At 30.8% G+C, this 21,381-nt stretch overlaps 1 protein-coding gene across 1 annotated transcript in view; it reads left to right on the top strand.

Moving 5' to 3' along the window:
• The window catches only part of LOC111712678 (nicotinamidase), a 33,720-nt gene extending 14,587 nt beyond the window's left edge, over positions 1-19,133 (top strand). The window contains exons 8-16 of the mRNA XM_023487361.1: positions 423-518; positions 1,173-1,208; positions 3,663-3,831; positions 8,763-8,835; positions 9,999-10,068; positions 12,818-12,885; positions 13,932-13,983; positions 14,893-14,949; positions 18,539-19,133. Of these exons, the coding sequence (XP_023343129.1) occupies positions 423-518; positions 1,173-1,208; positions 3,663-3,831; positions 8,763-8,835; positions 9,999-10,068; positions 12,818-12,885; positions 13,932-13,983; positions 14,893-14,949; positions 18,539-18,553 (636 nt within the window). The 3' untranslated portion in view covers positions 18,554-19,133. The remainder of the gene's footprint in view (positions 1-422; positions 519-1,172; positions 1,209-3,662; positions 3,832-8,762; positions 8,836-9,998; positions 10,069-12,817; positions 12,886-13,931; positions 13,984-14,892; positions 14,950-18,538) is intronic.
• Positions 19,134-21,381: the final 2,248 nt, after the last annotated feature.

A 21,381-nucleotide genomic window follows, 5' to 3' on the forward strand; every position in this document is an offset into this window, starting at 1 on the left:
AGAAGTCACTGTCTACGATTCACCTTTTAAACCTTTGTATGGTCAATGTTGATGGAGATACCTTATTTTGCAAGTACCCAAGTTTATCCCCAGAAACGTTTGTAATGATTGATAACTTTGATGATCATATTTTTAAAAATCATCTATTATCAATATGGAAAAAAAACAACAAATAGGTAATTCACAATATGTAGAGGAACGGAGTTTTTGCCGCAAACTCAAATTTTCTAATCACTATTTCTTCGCAACCTGATGGCGTAAACCTTTGATATTTTACACTTAGATTGTTTAATCTAACAGAATTCATAGTTTAAAATAATTATGGGTTACGACATTGGGTTGTAAAGATATAGGGATTAAAAGGTTTGAGTTTGTGGCAAAAACTTAGTTTTTAAAATTTATATAATAAGTGTCTTCTATAGATTCAAGACGGAGGAAAGTGCAATTTGTATGATCTTGTTATTTTCGAGGGACCACCAAAAACTAGCCAAATCCTTTGGCCAGCACATTGCATCCAGGAACTTGTTTAAACAAGCTCTGTAAACTAATTAAACAAGTTATTTTGTAATAAGCCAAGTCATCAAATTAAACTTTAAATATAAAATCATATAAGTCATATCCAAATCAAAATAACAAAAATAGATACAATAAGTTGTAAAGGAATTGAGTCTTTGCAACAAACTCAAAAAATTCTAATCCCTATTTCTTTGCAACCTTTAATAGTTTAAACTTACAGCACTGATAAACAGAAAACTCTGGAATAGAAAGTAGACTTTTAGACTCAAGTTATAACTTTTAAAATTCCAATGAACTCGAGGCATATCAATTGTGCATTTTAAACAGACCCGTTTCACTAATAAGTGGTTTAATGACTTGCTAGTAAAGCTATTTGCTTTGTAACATCATCAAATGCACTTAAGTATTGCTTTAATGTCGTCTTCCTATTCTACAGTTTTCTGGTTATTACTGTAGATGATTTGATCTAAATTGATTCATAGTTTGAAATGTTCAAGGTTTATAACATTGGGTTGCAAAGATATAGTAATTAGAAAATAAGAGTTTGTGGCAAAGAGTCAATGACTTTGTTTGAAATATAACAAAAAATGTTTTGGTGTGTGGAGCAGGAGTGGAGAAAATGGATAGTAAATTGTTTAAACCTGTTTTATGAATAGGAATCATGGGGCGCAGAACTACATAAAGATTTAAAGGTTTGTTTATTTGTTTCAATACAATAAAGACGACTTTTCGATTTAAGTTAAGATTTCTGATTTTTTCAAATTACAACTTTACTATAGTAAAGAAAGAGAAGCATATTTGTGTGTATCCATGCTGTTGGAAAGCTTGGTAAAAATCAAAAATTGAAATCGGAGGCGTCTTCATTGTTAAAGAAATTATATAACTCGATTGAAACCGGTTAACATCAGGTTAAAAAGTATAAGAATTAACAAAGAAAAAAAAGAGTTGGTGGTGAGTAATAATTTTTTTTTTTAAAAAACACGTTTAATTCAAGGTTAGTGTTACAACTGAACTCTATCTAGATATTATACAGTTTGTCAATAAAGTGTTTGGTATTTTCCCAATTTACAAATGGTAACTTCCTAATTGTGTAATCTCCTCAGCGTCAACTTCCGAAAGGTTAGGTTAGGCCCTTTAAGGCGCCGCAGGCTGCAATGGGGGAGGGCCGAGCGCTGCGGCTAGAATGGGTTAGGGGGGGCCGAGCGTTGCGCTGCGGTTATGGCATACTTGGGAAGTTGCCGCTTGGGAAATTTCACATTTGAGAAGTTGCCACTTTGGGAATTAACTTTGGGAAATGTCTGCATGGGAAAGTACAGGGTCATTACAGTTGGTTTAATATGTCTTCTTCCATAATTTTTTAAAGTTATTTGTACCCAAAGAGAATAATATGAAAATGTTCATGCCAGCCATATTATAGTAAAGTAAAATGTATTTGAGTAAAAGATTTTTAAAGCAAAAAAAGGTGCAAAAAGTCTATAATATATAATACAGTATATGAAAGAAGACATTCAAAACTATTCAGAAGCTGTCGTGTTTCGTGGGACACCCTGTACCTAACATCGTCAATACTATTTTCCAATCAAAGCTTTGCATTAGATCTATTAAGTTTTGAAAATGCAATCAACGTTCTTTCATCTGTTTTCAATTCAAAATATTTGTTGAATCACTTCAATCTAGAAGCTATAAATGAAAAACCTTGATTAATTACTATTTTATCTAATTGCTTGTTATCCCAAATACATGCACAGATTTAAAATACTCGTTTTCCTAAACATTTTTTTGTTAAAACAATCATATCTATTCGTTTTCTTTTCAATCAAGTTCTTTTTGGGTTGTTTTTAGTTGTTCTGAAAGTTTTAAAAGTTTAAAGTGATTTTTGACATCTGCAGTACACTTTGATTCCTCAATGGTATCATTAATTTCAAATATCACCAACCTAAAAATGCAATGATATTGCAAGGAGGAATATATGTATTGTATATTATACACTGTCAGTACACAGTACAAAAAATCTAATAAAGAAATAAATCAATTTGCAACTGTGACAGGAAAGCTGAGTGTTTTATTTTATTGGATTTATAAATATATATAGAGTTCGTTGCAGTCATTAACTCTTTCAGTCTAGTGGGGGATACATCAACATTCATTAGAAATAACAAAAACAATGCGACCGCTCAGATAAACCTTTGTTAGGGATTTTTTAAAATCTTAGATATAAACCTTCCAATATTTCTAGGTAAACATTGACAACATTATGTAAAATATAAAAAGAATACAATTGGCACTCTTACAGTTTCCACGCAAATCTGCCCCTCTAGTAAAAGTAAATTCAACCTATATGAATCATAAAGTATGACCGCGTCAACCTTGTTGCACCGGCTAGTCCTGTCCATAGAGCTAGGTACAGTACAAACTGGTACCGGAAAGGTTGACCCGGCTCGGAAATGCAAATGTACTACGGCTGCCCGTGACTCTTACAGTTTCTTGCCTATAGCTGCATGCACTTATTCTAGATTAAGGATATAATTAACTTATTCCATATTTTTGCCAAAAACTCTAGAAACCTATGATACAAATACTAATTTACTCATTTTTTTGTATACATTCCTCTAACAACCCCAACCCTTTAAAGGGACTGTAAGCGTAACATTAAAAGTGTTTGATTTTTATAATCTCTCTATTACTTCTTATGAGCAAGAAATGCGCAAGTCACTTTTTCAGAGAAACCGCAAATAAAAATAAACAGTTTAAAGAAACAAAAACATTGATATCAAATTCATCCCTGACCAGTCCAAGCTTTTAAAAATATCGTTGTAAAACTAGCCATCAGGGTATACAGGGTTATCTTGAAATTACGCTTACAGTCCCTTTTAAACTGTTTCCTTCTATCCTGGTACAGGGTGTTCCAAGAAACATGACAGTTGGTAAATAGTTTGAATGTCGTCTTTCATACAATGTATTAGAAATTAAAGGCTGTTTGCAATTTATTTCGTTTAAAAAATCTTTTGCTCAAATATATTTTACTTTGAAATTAATTTTACTATAATATGACTGCCATATAATGTTTTTATTATTGTCTTTGGTATTAAAGACATTCTAAACTATTTACCAACTGTAATGTTTCGTGGGACACCCTGTATAACTAGGTTCATCCAAACGCGAAAACGGTGTTCAAAGGAGTCAACCCTCAGCTGGACTCCTACTCTGCCTTCTACGACAACCAAAAGCTGTCGAAAACTATCTTGGACGAACTGATTAGGAAGGAAGGAGTCTCCGACCTCTACATCTGTGGAATAGCAACTGATGTGTGTGTTGGTAGGTTTGCACGTCAAACAAAAGAGTGTCCCAATAAACATGGAAATTAAGAGACGACTCAAGAAGATCGTCTTCAATTACAAAGAGTTATTTAAAAAAAGATTGTCTTATGAGCTTCTGAAAATGTGGTCTGCCTTCTTTATATCTCCAAAATTGAAGACGATATTAAACATTTGAAAGTATTCGCTGTTATTCAAAAGGTTAGAATCAGGACAGATTTATTAATATCTCCGTCAATGTTGAAGATATAAACATAGTAAACCTCATTTTGGAATTTCTAAGAATGATATTTTTAATAATAAACTGTTTTACTTGAAATACTACAAAAATTTTGTTCAAAGACGATATTATCATCGTCACATAATTCCCATTTTTATTGGGACACCCTGTACTTAAAATAAATTGCACCTAAAAATGAAACCTTTTTATGTTAAAACTATAACTCCTCTTATTGAAGAGCTTTTGAGATAAACCAAAATATTTTGAATTTCTAGTATGTAACCAGACAAAGGAATTGAATCTTTGCCACAAACTCAAATTTTCTAATCCCTTTATCTTTGTAACCCATTGTTGTAAATTTGAGATATTTTAAACCACGAATGAAGTTTTAAATGTCAAAGGTTTGAATATCAGGTTGCAAATATATAGGAATTAGAATATTTGAAGAGGCAACGACTCAATTCGATTGCTTAAAATATTAAAAATATTATTTTTCACCCCCCCCCCACAAAAAAAGCTTAACAACTCTCTGCTTTTGCTGAGCCTTGTGAAAGATTAGTCTTGAATATAAATATAGATTTAAATAAAACAATTAATGTCATAATCCATACTAAGACCACTTTAGAAATTAGAACTAGGGTTCCCAGCGAACAAAAACGTTCTCGAATAAATGCGAAAATAACTCGATAATTTTCGTTTGTATTTCGCCAAATTTCGCATTTTTTCGCGAAAATGATTAAGCGAATAAATGTGAAAACGATGTGATGTAATAATTAATTGCGCAAAATAACATGTGAAATTCTTTGTTCTTAGAGCTCAGTAGAAGTTTTATCATATCATAATTAATAATTTCTCTTTCGTATTTTTTTCGCCAAATTTTCGCATTTTGTCCTCGAAATTTTTGCATTTGTTTTTTCCCCGAAACAGATTGAAGCAAAATTTCGCGAAAAAAGAGAAATTTTTCGCTTTTTTTCGAGCGAAGGAAATGCGAACTGTTCGGCAAAAAATTCGAAATTATCGCGAAACGATTTATTCTTTTCTCTGGAAACCCTTAGTTAAAACTAATCAAATCAAGTAAGTATTTCAATTATGTAAAGTGGCAAACAAGAATTTTTAGAAATGGTTACTTAAATATTTCCATTGCAATAGATTTACACAAAAAAATTTTTATTTCTTATTTACTATTTACTATCTGGTTTTCCCAGGTTTATATTTTCATTCACATAGTCATAGTCACATTTTCATTCATAGTAACTCCTGTTTACCTGGGCTTGGTATTAAATTATGATTTTATGATTATTTTTCTCATAAACGCTATTAATCAAAAAGATAAATATGAACAAACACGAATTAATCAAATCAAAAATAAGATAAGATTTTTTAATTGTGGATTGACAATTCTTCTTAGGGAGATGAATACATAACGTTGTTAGTTTTTCGAATTTCTAGCCTATGTCACCCCGAAGAGGCCCCCAAGGTACCCATGGGTTTCCTCAAAAGATTTTAACCAATTCATATATATATATCTATATTTGAAGGAATAAGTTCAAATTATGAATTTTGATATTATTGAATAGCAAGGAAAAATCCAAAGGATTTCAGTTTTTGCCACAAACTCTGATTTTATAAACCTTATATCTTTGCAAACCCAATGTTTAGACCTTGGATATTTCAAACTATAAATTCTGTTAGATCCAATAAGCTCAGTTTGAGATTAGGTTCCAGAGAAATAGAGATTTTAAAAAGCGAGTTTGTCGCAAAGACTTAATTTATTGTGCTCAGAATTCAAGTATGCTTCATTAATTTTGCAATGTCATTATTTCAAAAATTTACAAATGCTGATCTACTACTTCTGTATTGTTTTTTTTCTCAAAGTAAATTAGAGATTTGTTAATTCTGAACTGTTTCCCATTCAATAGAAAGTTTTAGACCATCCAGCCTGTACATGTACAGGGTTAAACAAGAGCTAATTATTAAAACTTCTTGTAAAAAAACTAAAAGTTTTGTTTATTATTATTTGCACTAAGATCCTTCAAGCTTGTAATTAGCAAAGTTATAATTAAGTTTTAAGTTTCAGAAATCCCTATCTATTTTACTACAGTGATATCGAACTTAACATGTTTGGACTTAGGACCTTTCTGAGAGACATTTAAAGATTATCAAACTGCAGCGCCCAACTCTAAATTCAAAAATGCCATGACGACTGTTCATAGTTTATCGAGATAAATCAGCAATTTAAAAACTCTTCAGCATTGCTTTTTTTACTTTTCTTTTTATAATTCTATAATTACTTAAAGCGCGCGGAGAGGTCACCTCAAGGGTCCAATTTTGTCAGTGTGCCAAGAAATTTTCCATTATCAACATTTTAGGTGCAAAGGTTAATTTAATTTAGGACGTTTTAGGGAATTATGCTTCTTGTTTGGATTTCTCAGCTGTAGTTTATAGGGTGTCCAACAAAACACAACAATTGGTGAATAGTTTTAAATGTCTTCCTCCAAAAGTTGATTGATACCAAAGAGAATAATTAAAATATTTGACGGCAGTCAAATTATAATAGTAAAATATATCTTAGTTTAAGAATTTTAAACGAAATAAACTGCAAAAAGTGTTTAAAATCTAGTCGAGTATGTGGAAGAAGACATTCAAAACTCTTCACCAACTGTTATGTTTCGTGGGACACCCTGTAGAAAAAACATTGAAAAAAAATAAGTTTTGCGCATTGAGCAGGCTTTCGTGATTGTTATTCTGCAGCAAAATTAAAGAAAAACAGACCGGACATTAATGGGAATAAACAGGCCGGACATTAATGGGAATAAACAAAAGTAAAGTTTACATTTTTTAAATATCTAATTATGTGTTTGCCACAGGTGGGAACTTTTGGGTCGTATTAATCTTGAACGCTTAGTCTCGAAATTATCCAATGAGTTAAACTTTTGAATTTGAGTAATGCTCATAGATAAAGATAGATAAGACGACATTTTTCATCTTGAAAGATATAAATGTACAGAGATGTTTTAAAGATATTCCTATTATATAGATTAACTAGGTCGGTTGTGAATATTGGCTGTTCTTATGCTATTGAGTACTTGTGGTGTACATGAGTTCTGTAAAAAGAAATTTAAGTTAGTTTAGTCCTTCTCATGTCCTTCTTCAGTTCTCGTCAATATGATATATTGCTCAGTGAAATAATTTGATATTCTAAAAATAAAATTCACTCCTGAGTGGTTTAATAATTATGAAATCCATTAAGACACCAAACCACCCCGCTTATCATCGAAGTACACTTTGACCCCTAGAAGTATGAGTTCGCGGACTGTACAATTCTTGGTAATTTTGCGTACATAAGCTATCTATGTTTATTTATTTATCTATGGTAATGCTTGATCCCTCAATTAAAGATAACAATGCAGGGTATAACTATACCACGGGATATCTAAGAGGAAAAAAATAAATTCGTCTGCATTGCTTGATCTTTTTTACAATGAAGTAAAACATTTAGTAAAATGTTTTCTTTGTTATCAAAATGTTTACAACAAAATTATCCTTTATTTTTAAAGAGTAAATATTTATTGTATGATTATAGTTGGTGGATGTTTAAACAGTTGGTAAAGTTGGAGAGTTTAATTTTCAATTGTGTAGTTTTCATGCTGGTTCTACTGTCAGGGGAACATCTATAAAATTTTATATATACTTTGGTTGTCTGTATGTCAGGCCGTCTGTATCCAATCAACGTCAAAACGGCTGAACCGATCGGGCCAAAGTTTTGTGTGGACCTCGCGTGACCCCAGCGAAGGTGTATGAATGATCAAAATTTCAAAACAATTTTTATTTTTGTTAAATTTTGAAAATGCTCAAAAAATTATTATGAAATAATGACTTTTGATAATTTATTCCCGAGGACCGAATCACCCAATTAAATACATTTTAATACAACGAAGAATGAAGACGTACAGTTTAACCTGAACCTGTGCGAATTGTTTGTATTTTGATCCTAAATCTCTGCACCCTACCGATGAGCTTACGTTTGTCTTCTATTCAAATTTTAAATTTGCTATAAAAGAAATGTCGTTGAAATTTTAAGAACAAATGCTGTTTTAAATTTAGGAAAATCTTCGCATATAAAAACAAGAAACAAAAGCATTTTCAAAATTTTTAATTTATCCAAATCTATTTTATAACACATTTTTTCCTTTTAACTAAATTCTAACTAAAGTTAGAACTTTGTTTAGTAAACCTTAGGAATAGAATCAAGCATTGATCTATACCTGTTGACCACTTTCACAAGAGTTGATAATAAAAAATATAAACAACAATTTATTTGAAATGATGAGGGTAACATTTGCCTTTGTAGAATTCGATAAAATCAACCATGCAGTAATAGGAGATTTTTTTTATTTTCAAGACAATGCAAGTTTTTTCCTTTTCTAGTTGCTAGTTTCACTTAAAGTACGTTGACTGCAGTTTTAGCAATGTAAAATGTATATTTTATGTTTAACAAGAATGTGCATTCAATTAAAAAAATAATGTAGGTTTGATTTAAAACTCTGAAAAAAAAGATTAATCACCTTTACCAATACATATAATACAATAATACTCTGATATAAAAACGACTGAATTGAAAAGTAAATCTAGAAAAGTTTTCAATAAAATATTTCCATTTAAATTCTATGGCAAAAGTTTTTAGATTTATCTAATACAATTTCCTATTTCAGCTTCAACTGCTTTCCATGCTCTGGAGTTAGGCTTCAGAACTGCTCTCGTGTCCGATGCTTCCAGGGGTATCAAGTAAGTTCCAACCCAAGGGTATAAAGTAAGTTCCAAGGGTATTAAGCAATTAATGAGATTTAGGTNATCAAGTAATTGTTCCAAAGGTAATAAATAAGTTCCAGGGATATCAAGTAAGTTCCAGAGATATCAAGTAATTGTTCCAAAGGTAATAAATAAGTTCCAGGGATATCAAGTAATTGTTCCAAAGGTAATAAATAAGTTCCAGGGATATCAAGTAATTGTTCCAAAGGTAATAAATAAGTTCCAGGGATATCAAGTAATTGTTCCAAAGGTAATAAATAAGTTCCAGGAATATCAAGTAAGTTCCAGAGATATCAAGTAATTGTTCCAAGGGTAACAAATAAGTTCCAGGGATATCAAGTAATTGTTCCAAAGGTAATAAATAAGTTCCAGGGATATCAAGTAATTGTTCCAAAGGTAATGAATAAGTTCCAAGGGTATTAAGTAAGTTTCAATCAAAATGTTTAAAAATTGATCATTTTCCTTTAAATCGAGGATTTTGTCAACTAAACCTTTGGCATCTAAAATCAAATTCAATATTTTTGTTTTCTTGTCATTCTGATTTTTGGTTTTGTGGTTCAACCCTTGAGTTTTACCAAAATATAATAAATATTGGATGTTGAATTAAATCCAAATCATGTTCATTAAAGTATTATTTATTTAAAACCGCCATTTTTCCGAATATATTAACACTTTTTTAATTAGTCACTGTTTTCAGGATTTACCCAACTTCCTAATTGGCTGTCAAAATGGCCAAAATAAATATTGATCCCAACTTGTTGTGTTGACCAACCAGATTAAAAAATTATGCTTCAATAGTTCTGAAAAATTCTACAAATATTATTTAAAAAAATCTAATTAAGATGTTCTTTGAACGTCAGAATTTTGACGAAATAAACCAATTAAAGATAACTGGCAACTGCGTATCCAGAGGTTAATATTTAGATGAAATGCGCGCATTGATTAATAAATATAATTAACTTTCATATGATTTCTTTTATTATCATTTTCGGAGATAATGTGTATACATCAGTTAATCGTTACTGCTCCACTAGTAGGGCCTCTTATATTGAAAAAACTAATGAAATTTTTTGATTAAAATACGTATTAAACTGAATATTTGATTTTTAGGATTAACTTTTATAATAATTTATATGTAGTTTGGAGAATATAAATGCTGCGTATAACAGGATAAAAGAAGAACACGGGGTTATTGTCAATTCAACAGAGGTAACACAATTTTAGGAATTTGAAAAACATTATTTAGGTTTTTTTTATAAATTAATTTGGAAAGTTTGCTTCATCTGTTCAAGGTGATTTTTCAGACCAGTTGACGTTGATTAGATATTTGTAGCATGATGTCAGGAGCGTTTTCATGAAGGCTTTTGTTGTCACTGCTGCCTTAAAAAGTCGAAAATTATTTCCAACTTGATCCATCAAAGTGTGTCTTAATAGAGGCTTACGAGGCGACCAAAGTTAAAGAAAGACATGAAATGAATCTAAAAAGGTCGTGTTTTTTACTGGTTTAATTCACATTTAAGCCTGATAATCAGTAACATTCCAGGACTCTGAAGCTTTAATAGAAAGACACAGATACTTGCCATTTTCAGATCTTGAGCTTTACTTTTTTTTCACTTTAAAATTATACATCAAACTTCACAAACTAGAGGCCTTTCTTTTGTGGGTTGAACAGTTAAAGAATAGTCTGGTCATCAGTCTAAATTCCAAAACTAAAGAACGAAAAGTTTTGGCTTACACTTTAAGTTTCAGCTTAAATGCTGCTCGTGACTTAAAAGAATTGAGTTTTTTGCCACAAAATCAAATTTTCTAATCCAAATATATTTTTGCAACCAGAAGGTGTAAATCTTTGATATTTCAAACTTAGAATATACAACATTGTGTTGGTTAAAAAAATTAGGGCTTGTGGCAAAACTCAATTCCTTTAACCTTAATTTTAAGCTAAATCTTAAGTATTTAATTTATGGTAGGCGAAAATAAAAATACAATGAAGACGACGTTCGACTCCAATTTTGATTTGTATCAAACCGTTAAACAACAAGGATACACATAAACATTAAAGTCAAGAGAAACTGTCAATAAAAAAGCTTCTCTTTGATTACTTGTAATTCGAAATAAGCTTGTTAACAATCAAAACTTAATTTTAAAAAGTCGTCTTCATTGTATTAATATTATTGCCTACCAATGTACCAGAATCTACATCTTATTCAGCTTTTCTATCAATTAATCATGATTTTCTGGAAAATATTGCAGCGCTTGCGTATTTGTTTTGTTGTTGTTGAGCATGCCTACGTTGGTCAACCATAACTTTTTTCAATTAATCTGGTTTCCAGGTTTAGAAGTTAAATATTGAAAAAAGCTAACTAATACCAGATTAACTCGGCGATTAGAGAGGGACTGAAAATTATTTAAATTGATTTGGTTGGCTCAGCTCGGATATTTGAATGTACACTGTTAGTTCGTTTCATTTAAATATTCCAAGCTTCACTGTAGTTTCAGTAGAAGTAAATATTTACATTTACTGTTTAGCGCCGATTTAAGGCTTCATCTCTAATTGGATGATGAATAGATAGAAAGATAGATGTTACCGCCAAACAATTTCTATTGGTTCAGAATAGACACCAAACACATGACCTGAACCCTGATTGGATCAGGCGCTAATAGAATCGGCATACAAGTGTGTTTGAAACTATTTTTAAAATTGCGGGATCTCTCCTTCTTTATGGATATGTTTAGGAATATTTAAACATATTTTCAGAATTGAATTTACCCAAAATGAAATTGAAACCCTTAGAACCAAGAAAATACATTATGTTCCCACGAGGCTCTGAATCCTTTATTTCCTCACAAAATATATATTCAAAATACACAAATTCAATACATAAACTCTGACTCCCAATAAAGATAGTATTTTCCGATAATATATTTAATACAACAAAACAAACAATATAAAATGCTTTTTCATAATTAAAATAGACTCCCCGATTCAATTATTGTTCCAATAGTATACAAAATAATCAGTCAAAGAAATGTAACCTTCTTTTTATTAAAGTCATAGATTAATTAACAATAACAGATAGAACACTAGATGTCGTCTTTTCAAGATTTGGGGGTTTTTCGTTCACAATAGGCAGAAGCCCAAAAGAGTTATGCGCATGCGGCGTTAAATTACAAGACAGGGGAGAGCAAACGCGTAACTCTTTTGGGCTTCTGTGAACGAAAAACCCCTAAATTTTGTAAAGACGACATCTATTGTTAATTAATCTATGATCAAATTAATCAAAACATATCATTGAATCTCAAGTTAAGTATATAAGACAATATAAATTGATTTAAAATTGAAAATCACAAAAAGAGCCAACCAAAGATTTTATTCTTATAGAAAATAAATAAACCTGAACCCCATTGCTCTGATAAGAAATTAAGTCTTTAAAACAAAATCAAACTTTGCAATCAGATGGTTTAGACATTTTATATTTCAAATTTAGATTATTTTATGTCACAGAGTTTGAAGTATGAAATATTTCAGGTCTGTCATATTGGGTTGCAAAAATTAGAAAAACCAGAGTTTGTTCCAAATAATTCCTGTGAAAAGAAATATTATATTTTTTTATGGGAGGACACATTTTCGAATAAATAAGAATATTTCACACGCCATTTGTAATTTATAGCTAACCCGCCTCATTATTATTTTTTGGGGATTTTCGAAACTTTTACGAAAATCTAAATTTTATTGGAGATGCATTTTTGAAACTCTAAATATCCATAAACCCTCCCTGTGCCGGGGTTATGTGATTTGCCTTTAACAATTTTGGACCAGATCGGTTCAGCCGTTTTGACGTTTATTGGATACAAACAAAAAACAGAAAAGCTAAAAGTATTTTTAAAGATTGTTCATCGATAATGGCACTTTGTGTAAACGTCAGGTTTCACTTAACTTAACGTTGAGGATATGTTTAAGGTTAAAGCAATGGTCCAAGGAAGAGACCGCAGACCAGAGCTTGGATACAAGCTAGCTTTGGAGTGCAGGTAAATCTTTTATCAAATATAAGAAAGATTTGTAAATATTAAAAACTTGACCATTTTATGACCATTTCTTTCTTTGGACCTTTGTTCGAATATCTCGGAAAGGGAAGAATCTTTAGCTCTGTTATTATTTAGAAATATTCTGTTAATTGAAAAGTTTTATTTTGTTCCATGTATGTTTATACATAAGTCTAGAGATGGACGCGTTCGGCTTTTTTCATTTCGTTCGTTCATCGTTCGTTAACGACCCATTTCGTCCGTTTTTTCAACCATTAAAAAAAATTGAATTCATTCGTACTCAAAATTATCGGTCCTTTGCCATCTATTTTGTTCGTTTTCTTAATATACGATCGTTTAGTAAAATAGTCCGTTCAGTAAAATGGTTCGTTCAGTAAAACCGTTCATTCAATACAATCGTTCGATCAGTTAAAAAAACGATTTTTTTTCAAAAGATTGTTCGAAACAATTGTTCTTCTAGTAAAAAAATATCGGTTTTTTTAAGTTGGGTAAAAAAATCGTTCGTTTAGTAAAATAAAATCGTTTTTTGAAGTTCGTTCGAACGATTTTAAACCGTTCGTTTTTTATTTTAATCCTTCGTTTTTAAAAACGATAATTTTTTCATTTCCCTGAACGATCAATGTTGTGCATTCATCGTTCGTTTCTTTTCTTTACGACACCCTTTTCATAAAAAATATTGTTCGTTCAAAAAAAAACGATGGATGCCCATCTCTATACAGGACATACACAAAATACAAAACATCAAAAAGCCATTTTTTCAAATACCGATTGAAAAAAGAGTATTTTAATTTTGTTGGTGGTTAATTTTGAAACTTTGATCATGTGAGGTTCCACACAAAATTTGGGCTCGATTGGTGCAGTCGTTTTATAATGTTTATTGGATACAAACAAACAGAAAGACGTACAAGTTCAGTACATATCTAGATTATAGCATAAAAATTATTTGCTTAATAGCTACATATAATAAACACAAGATTTCTTGAATATCTTTTTCATATTTCACAAGTTTATGGGTTTCGCTGTATTTCTAGGAAAAACATCACTTATCCCGCTAAGAATAAGAACAGCAAGTACAATAAGCAGGTGATATAAAGAAAACAGTTTTAACGATTCTATAGGTTCTCTGCAAATTCAATCAAGAAATTCTAAATACGAAACCACAGCGGATTTCAGTTAAGAACTTGATCCGTGAAACGGCCTTTTATTGTGTTTTTTTTTATTGGTCCGACCTTAGGGACAATCCTTAGGATCCATTTAATTTTGATGCGGATCCGTATCCAGATCATGAACAGCCTTTTTTACCGATTTACTGATTTTTTTTTAACAGATGAGGAAATTAAAAATAATATTTTCTCTTTTTTTTCGCTTACTTTTATGCTAAAACTTGACAAACCTGATTGGATTAAGAACATCTTTGATATTTTTTTTTGCAGTTTTTTGTTGATATTATGACTCTTTGATCCAGATCCGTGGATCCGCATATTTTTTCGGATCCGGAAGCCGATCCAATGGATCCGAACCTTTGACTGCTTGAAAGAATGATACAGATAAATGCAATACAAAAGTTTCGATCTCTGTTAGTTCAGGAAAAGCAAAAAAAAACTCCATGAAAGAAAGATATAATTTTACCAACTTTTGATTTTTTTCGGCCTTTCTTATCTGAGAGAGGCAAGGCATTATTCTATTAAATTCACAAAGAAATTAAGCCTTTGTCACAAACTTAGATATTTTAAATCCCAATATCTTTGTGACCCAATCTCGCAGATCTTAATTATTTCAAACCATAAATTATATTAGATTAGATTATCTAATGATTGGCGTTATCAGGCTGCAAAGTTATTGGGCTTAGAAAATTTGAGATTGTTGCAAAGACTCGATTTATTTTCTGCAATTTTTCCCTTTTTTAATTGATAAGAAAATATATATTTTTACGTTTACAATTACAAATAATTAATTCATTTCTCTATCTTTGTATTTCTATATAATGTTTAGATAACTAACAATGATGGGAATATGAATGGGAATGAAACCATATCTAACCCCCCTCAGGTAACTTTCTTAAAGGAACTGTAAGCGTAATTTCAAGTGACCCTCAAGGCAATGCCCGATTTATGATGGTAACCATGATTTCAAATGTGGATGATACCGTTGTTTTATATTTGTAGTTTACCTAGTTTAATAATTTTAGATTTGTAGTTTACCTAGTTTACTAATTTTAGATTTGTAGTTTACCTAGTTTACTAATTTTAGATTTGTAGTTTACCTACTTTACTAATTTTAGATTTGTAGTTTACCTAGTTTACTGATTTTGGATTGTAGTTTACCTAGTTTACTGATTTTAACGCTCACATATGTTTATCAAACATATGATAGTATTGATAGGAAAATTTAAACAAAGTTTTAAAAAAATTCAAAAACATGTTTGTGTTTTTTATAGTTTGTTAAACACATTTAATGATAGACTAACTTATTTTTTCAGTAATGAGATATTGAGAAAAGGTTTGGATTAACTGATTGTAAATATGATATTTTTAATGAATTAATTAAGTAATAAAATCACTCAATAAGTAGATTCTAAGTAAACTAAATATGTTCTTATTAAATTAGTTCTCGTAAAGGGAGTGTTCGCGAAAAATTTACGAATGAATCGATTTGAGTTCGACATTTATAGGTTATATTATCTGAATGATTAGTTTTAAATTTAATTGAAATACTAAGGACTTGAGTAGAATAATGCAAATATATGAATTTATATGGCCGCCGCCGCACTTTGGTATATAGACCATAGATAAATTAATAAACATAGATTGCTTATGTACGCAAAATCACCAAGAATTGTACAGTCCGCGAACTCATACTTCTAGGGGTCAAAGTGTACTTCGATGATAAGCGGGGTGGTTTGGTGTTTTAATGGATTTCATAATAGAGTGTAAAATAACTCCGGGAAACTAAACTATTTGAACAACAATATTTCACTGAGCAATATATCATATTGACGAGAACTGAAGAAGGACATGAGAAGGTATATACTAACTTAAATTTCTCTCTACAGAACTCATGTACACCACAAGTACTCACTGACATAAGAACAGCCAATGTTCACAACCAACCTAGTTAATCTATATAATAGGAATATCTTTATAACATCTCTGTACATTCATATCTTTCAAGATGAAAAATGTCGTCTTATGTGCAATCTATCTTTATCTATGTATAAGACGTGTTAAACCATTTTCTCTGTTTGGACGCAACAGATAGAAGTAAAATTAGAAGCTTTCAATTTCGAATTCAATTCAATATCAACCTTTACCCTTTTTCATTTTTCGCGAACACTCCCCTGAGAGGATTTAATATAAGATAAAACCATATATATATACACTTCTTAAAAAATTTCCTTAACCCTATTCTTGCAAGAGTGGGGCGTTGATTTGACCCCCCTGTAGTTTTTTTACATTTTCTGACTTTTCCTAAATACCCTTTAAGGTCTAAAACCGGGATTTTTTACTAACTGCCAGTCCTCATGCACACTGCCTGAATGACTACTTTTTTCTGTAACAAACTAAATATTCGTTTTGACCCAATATCAGTAGTCAGATTTTGATAATTTTAGACTGTTTGAAAGGAAACGGATTGCACAAGTTGTGTGAAAAGAAATTTTTGCAAATTATTTGCATACAACCCGTCAAAATGAATTTACACATTTTTGTTTTTATGAATTACACTTCAGGTTATTTAAAAAATTTTCATTTTTTTGCACATTTGAAATGGCATGGTCAAGAGCTTTCCAAAAATGTGTATTTTATAATTTTTTGGACTGATTTTTTTTGAAAACATTTTTACTATATAACTGAATTTTGCAACAAAAATTTGCAATTTTTGCAAATTTTCAATTTTTGCAGATTTGAAAAGTAGAGCATAAGAGCTTTCAAATGCTGTATTATTTGTTAAATTTGGACATCAAACATGTGATTTAGAGGTGGAGGGTGGGGGGTCAAATTGATCCCCCCTCCCCCGAGTATCCTAGTTTTCAAGGACCCCAGCAGGGATAGGGTTAAGACCTAAAAATCAAATTATTAAATGATTTAAAGAACAGATTAAAGCTTTTGCATGAAATTTGTGATAATTTTACTTACAAAAAAATGAATTCTTTTCACAAACTGCTATTTTCGAATCCCTATATCTTTGCAACCTCTTGGTGTACGCCTTTTATATTTGAAACTTAGATGATTTGATATAACGGAATGCATGGTTTGAAATTTCTAAAACCTACGCCATTGGGTTGCAAAGATAGGAACTAGACAATCAGAGTTTGTGGCAAAGACTCAACTCCTTTGTAATAAAATAATTTTTCAATGAGTTTTATACTATTTCACGTAAATTTCCGTATTTGCGAAAATAAATAAATAGCCATTAATATGCAGGAACAGTTTTAAAAAGCTCCCTATCATTATTTAATTAAAAAAAACTAAATATCTGCAACATTCCATTATCAGAAGTGAAGTGAAGAATACGACATTTGATGAATTCTTTCGATGTATGGCTTATTTAAAGTTTAACTGTATTAGTATACTAGATTAAAGGAATTGAGTTTTTGTAACAAATTCAATTTTTTTAATTCCTATTTTTTCGCAACCTGATGGTTTAAACCTTCGATATTTCCAACTTAGATTTTTTAATTTAAGAGAATTCATAGTTTGAAATTTCTAAATTCCACAACATTGGACTGCAAAAAATAAAGGAATTAGAAAATCTGAGTTTGTGGCAAGGACTCAATTCTTTTAGCTTCGGTGCTCCAACAATTTTGTTAGATACAAATTTGACATTTCTTAAGAGTGTACCTCTTGCTTAAAGAAATAAAATTTTTAGTTTTATAATGAAAATGGTTTCAAAGATAATTAATTTTATGAAATCTTTATTCTAAAGTGCAAGCTTTCGTACTTTATATAAACTAAATGGAAAGAAAGAATAAAAAGAAAATTTAAGAACAAGTTCAGATTTTTACATTTTATGCTAAAGGGACTCCCGAGGCAACTTTAAGGGACTTCTCCCATTTACAACAATACCATTCAAACCTTTCCCATTTACAACAATACCATTCAACCTTTCCCATTTACAACAATACCATTCAACGATTCCCATTTACAACAATACCATTCAACCTTTCCCATTCACAACAATACCATTCAACCTTTCCCATTCACAGTAGTACCATTCAACCTTTCCCATTCACAACAGTACCATTTAACCTTTCCCATTCACAACAATACCATTCAAACCTTTCCCATTCACAACAGTACCATTCAAACCTTTATCTTTATTTAGGAAAATATTCTGTTTTTCTGATATAAACGGGATAAATTTGGATAATTTTCTTCTTCTGTTTCCAACTGGAATTCCGTTCCGCGAAATTGCGCACAACTCTCCGAAATTGCGCGGAAATTACAGGGCCCGTAATTGCGCGCAAGTAAAATCCACAAGTTTCCTTTATAAGAACAAAATCTTTTTGTAGAGACGAGTGTTTAAAAGGTACCGGTGTGAATTGTGATGCGGACATTTCCCTCTTTAAATGAAACTTTAACATTTTTATTTTTGGAACTCTTTTTTTTGTTACAAAAACTAAAAGAATTCTTATTTTTAGCTTGTTCGAGCCTAAACAGCTAGATCCGAGAGTAGACTGTAGACTGTAGACTGTAGACTGTAGACTGTAGATTAGTTGATGGAACAGAATCAATAGATTTGTATTATTATTCAATCTTAAGTTCACAAGTCACTTAACAACCTCTTCTTGTACAGTCGTAAATATCATTACAATGAAGACGACTTTCAATTATAAATTCGATTTATACCAAGCTTTTAAACAGCATGGTTACACAACATGGAAACAAAGAGATGCTGTCAATTAACAATTTCTCTATGTTTGCTTGTAAACTTGTTATTTGCTAAAAGATTGTTAGAATTTAAAACCTAAATAGAAAAGTCGTCTTCATTGTATTGATATAAACGCCGACCACTGTACCTATATCGATGTAAAGTGCAACGTTATAGAAAACTTTAATATTTTACACTCTCGCTTTAATAATTGTAATTTTTCAATGAGTAAATTTAGTAAATGTATATTATGCTTGAATTTATCACTCGCCTAGTGCAGTTTACACCTATTTCAAATATTGATTATCTGATGAATTCATAATTTAGAATATGCTAGCTAAAGTGCCCAGCGTTGCCCGTGAAATTTGAAAAAAGTCAAATAAAAAAATCGATTTTTTAACCTCTGCATACCCATGAGTTTCCTAAAAAATTTGAAAGATACTGAACCCTCACCACGAATTTCAATTTTCTAGTCTCTACGACTTTGCAGCCTGCTGGTGTAACCTTTTGTATTTTAAGATATGAGTTCTAGAAAAGTACACATTGTGTTAAAACCTATTTTTGTCAAGCATTTTTGGGTGTTTTGTCATACTTCACCTCAAAACATAAGTATTTTACAAATAAATAAAAAAATTTCTTTAAAATTTCTTTTAAAATTAAGGTTTTCAATTAAACTCTTATTTAACTATAATTTTCCAATTTGAAGTTAGATAAAAGAAATTTGAAAAATTTAGTTTTAATTTTGTTCAAAATTAAAAAATTTCTGTCTTCGAGCAGAAGTAGAGAAAAAATAACTAAATATGAAGAAATGTATGTTTTTAAAATCAATGTAATGTTGCGTACGTCATTTATGTATTAATTTAAAAACTGTATATTTGAATTGCTCCTCCGTAATAAATGTAATGTATAAGTGTATTACATATATTAACTTCACATTGTACATGTTTTGAGAGCGGGCGCATATTCAGACCGGGGTTAATATAATAGATATTTCATAATGTGTTTTTTATATATACACGTACGTTGTACTTTAAACGACAATTATGGCTCTCCCATGTAAAATCCCTGAAACATCGAAAGCAGAGACACCTAGAGGTCAAATAAACGTCTACATTGTATGTAAATATATATATACTAGCCTTAGAGGGCGCTTCGCGCCCATCTTCTAAATTAATTGTGAACATGTTCTCTTTGTGTACATCGTAAAACAAAACAAAAATAAATATATATATATATATATATATGTAAAATGTTATGAAATTTTAACTTCATACTAATGCTTCGAATTGAACTCGTCATTTAAAGGTTGTAAGATCTGAATAGTTAATTTCAAATTTAATTGAATTATTTAAGATCTAAGTGGAATAATGCAACTCTGTTGATTTGTATGGGTCCTACGCTCTTGGGTTCCTTGGGTATAAGACGTTTTTAACCATTTTCTCCTTATATCTATAAAGGAGACAACGGAGAAAAGTTAAATTAGTAGCGATCAATAGCGAATTCAATTCGATATCAGCCTATACCCCATTTCAGTTTTTGTGAACACTCCCATAAAGGTAGAAAGACTTTTTTTTGCATTGATACTTAAAAGACAAGAGAAAAAGGAAAACCAAAATTATGAAAAAACAAAATGGAAAATGGAGTATATCTCACTTAAAGTACGGCCTGCAGTTAAGTGCGCTGAACCATGTACATTGTACATTACGTTAAATCTACATCTACCAATATTTCCGCATATTTGAAAACCTTCTAATCTTTATGGAGGGAGTGACAGCAATTATCAAAAATGTCAAAAATAGGAATTTCCAAGATACCCAGGCATTTGGGAAATTTCTAAGATATAAAAAATGCACAACCATCAAATTCCAACAAGAATTTTTGAAATTTCGGGAATTTCCCAAATGCCTTGCGGTATCTGGGAAATTTCCCAAAAGCCTGGGTATCTTGGGAAATTTTCCAAATGCCTAGGTTTTTGGAAAATTCTCCAAATATCCAGTCATTTGAGAAATTAGCAAAATCTTAAAAATACCACCCTCAAATTCTTATGGGAATTTAGAAATTTGTGGAATTTTCCTAATACCAGGGTCAGTTCACAAATGCCTGAGTATCTGGGAAATTTGCCAATGGCTGGATCTTTGGTAAATTCCTCAGATTCCCGAAATTCCTATGGGAAGCTGATGTTGGTGTACTTTAGAAATTTCCCAAATATTTGGGTATCTGGGAAATATCCCAAATGCCTAACTTTTTAGAAAACACCCAAAATCTCCAGTCATTTGAAAAATTTCCAAAATCTTAAAACATACTAACCTCAAATTCCTATAGGAATTTGGGAAATTTAGGGAATTTCTCAAATACCTCCGGGTATCTGGGAAATTTTCTGAAATTCTTGTTGTAATCTGATGGTGGTGTATTTAAAATATTTAGAAATTTCCCAGATACCCAAGTATTTGAGAAATCTTAAACCCAGCGGTTGAAAGAAACAAAATTATTTCAAATCTTAAACCCGCAGTATTATAAGAAAAACTTTTTTCCATTGATTGAAAGCAAACATTTGTTGAACATCTTAAAACCAGTGGTTGAAAAAAAAGTTGCATAAAAAAATAAAACGAGTTG

Source organism: Eurytemora carolleeae, unplaced genomic scaffold (genome assembly GCF_000591075.1).
Source record: "Eurytemora carolleeae unplaced genomic scaffold, Eaff_2.0 scaffold1308, whole genome shotgun sequence".
Lineage (NCBI taxonomy): Eukaryota > Metazoa > Arthropoda > Copepoda > Calanoida > Temoridae > Eurytemora > Eurytemora carolleeae.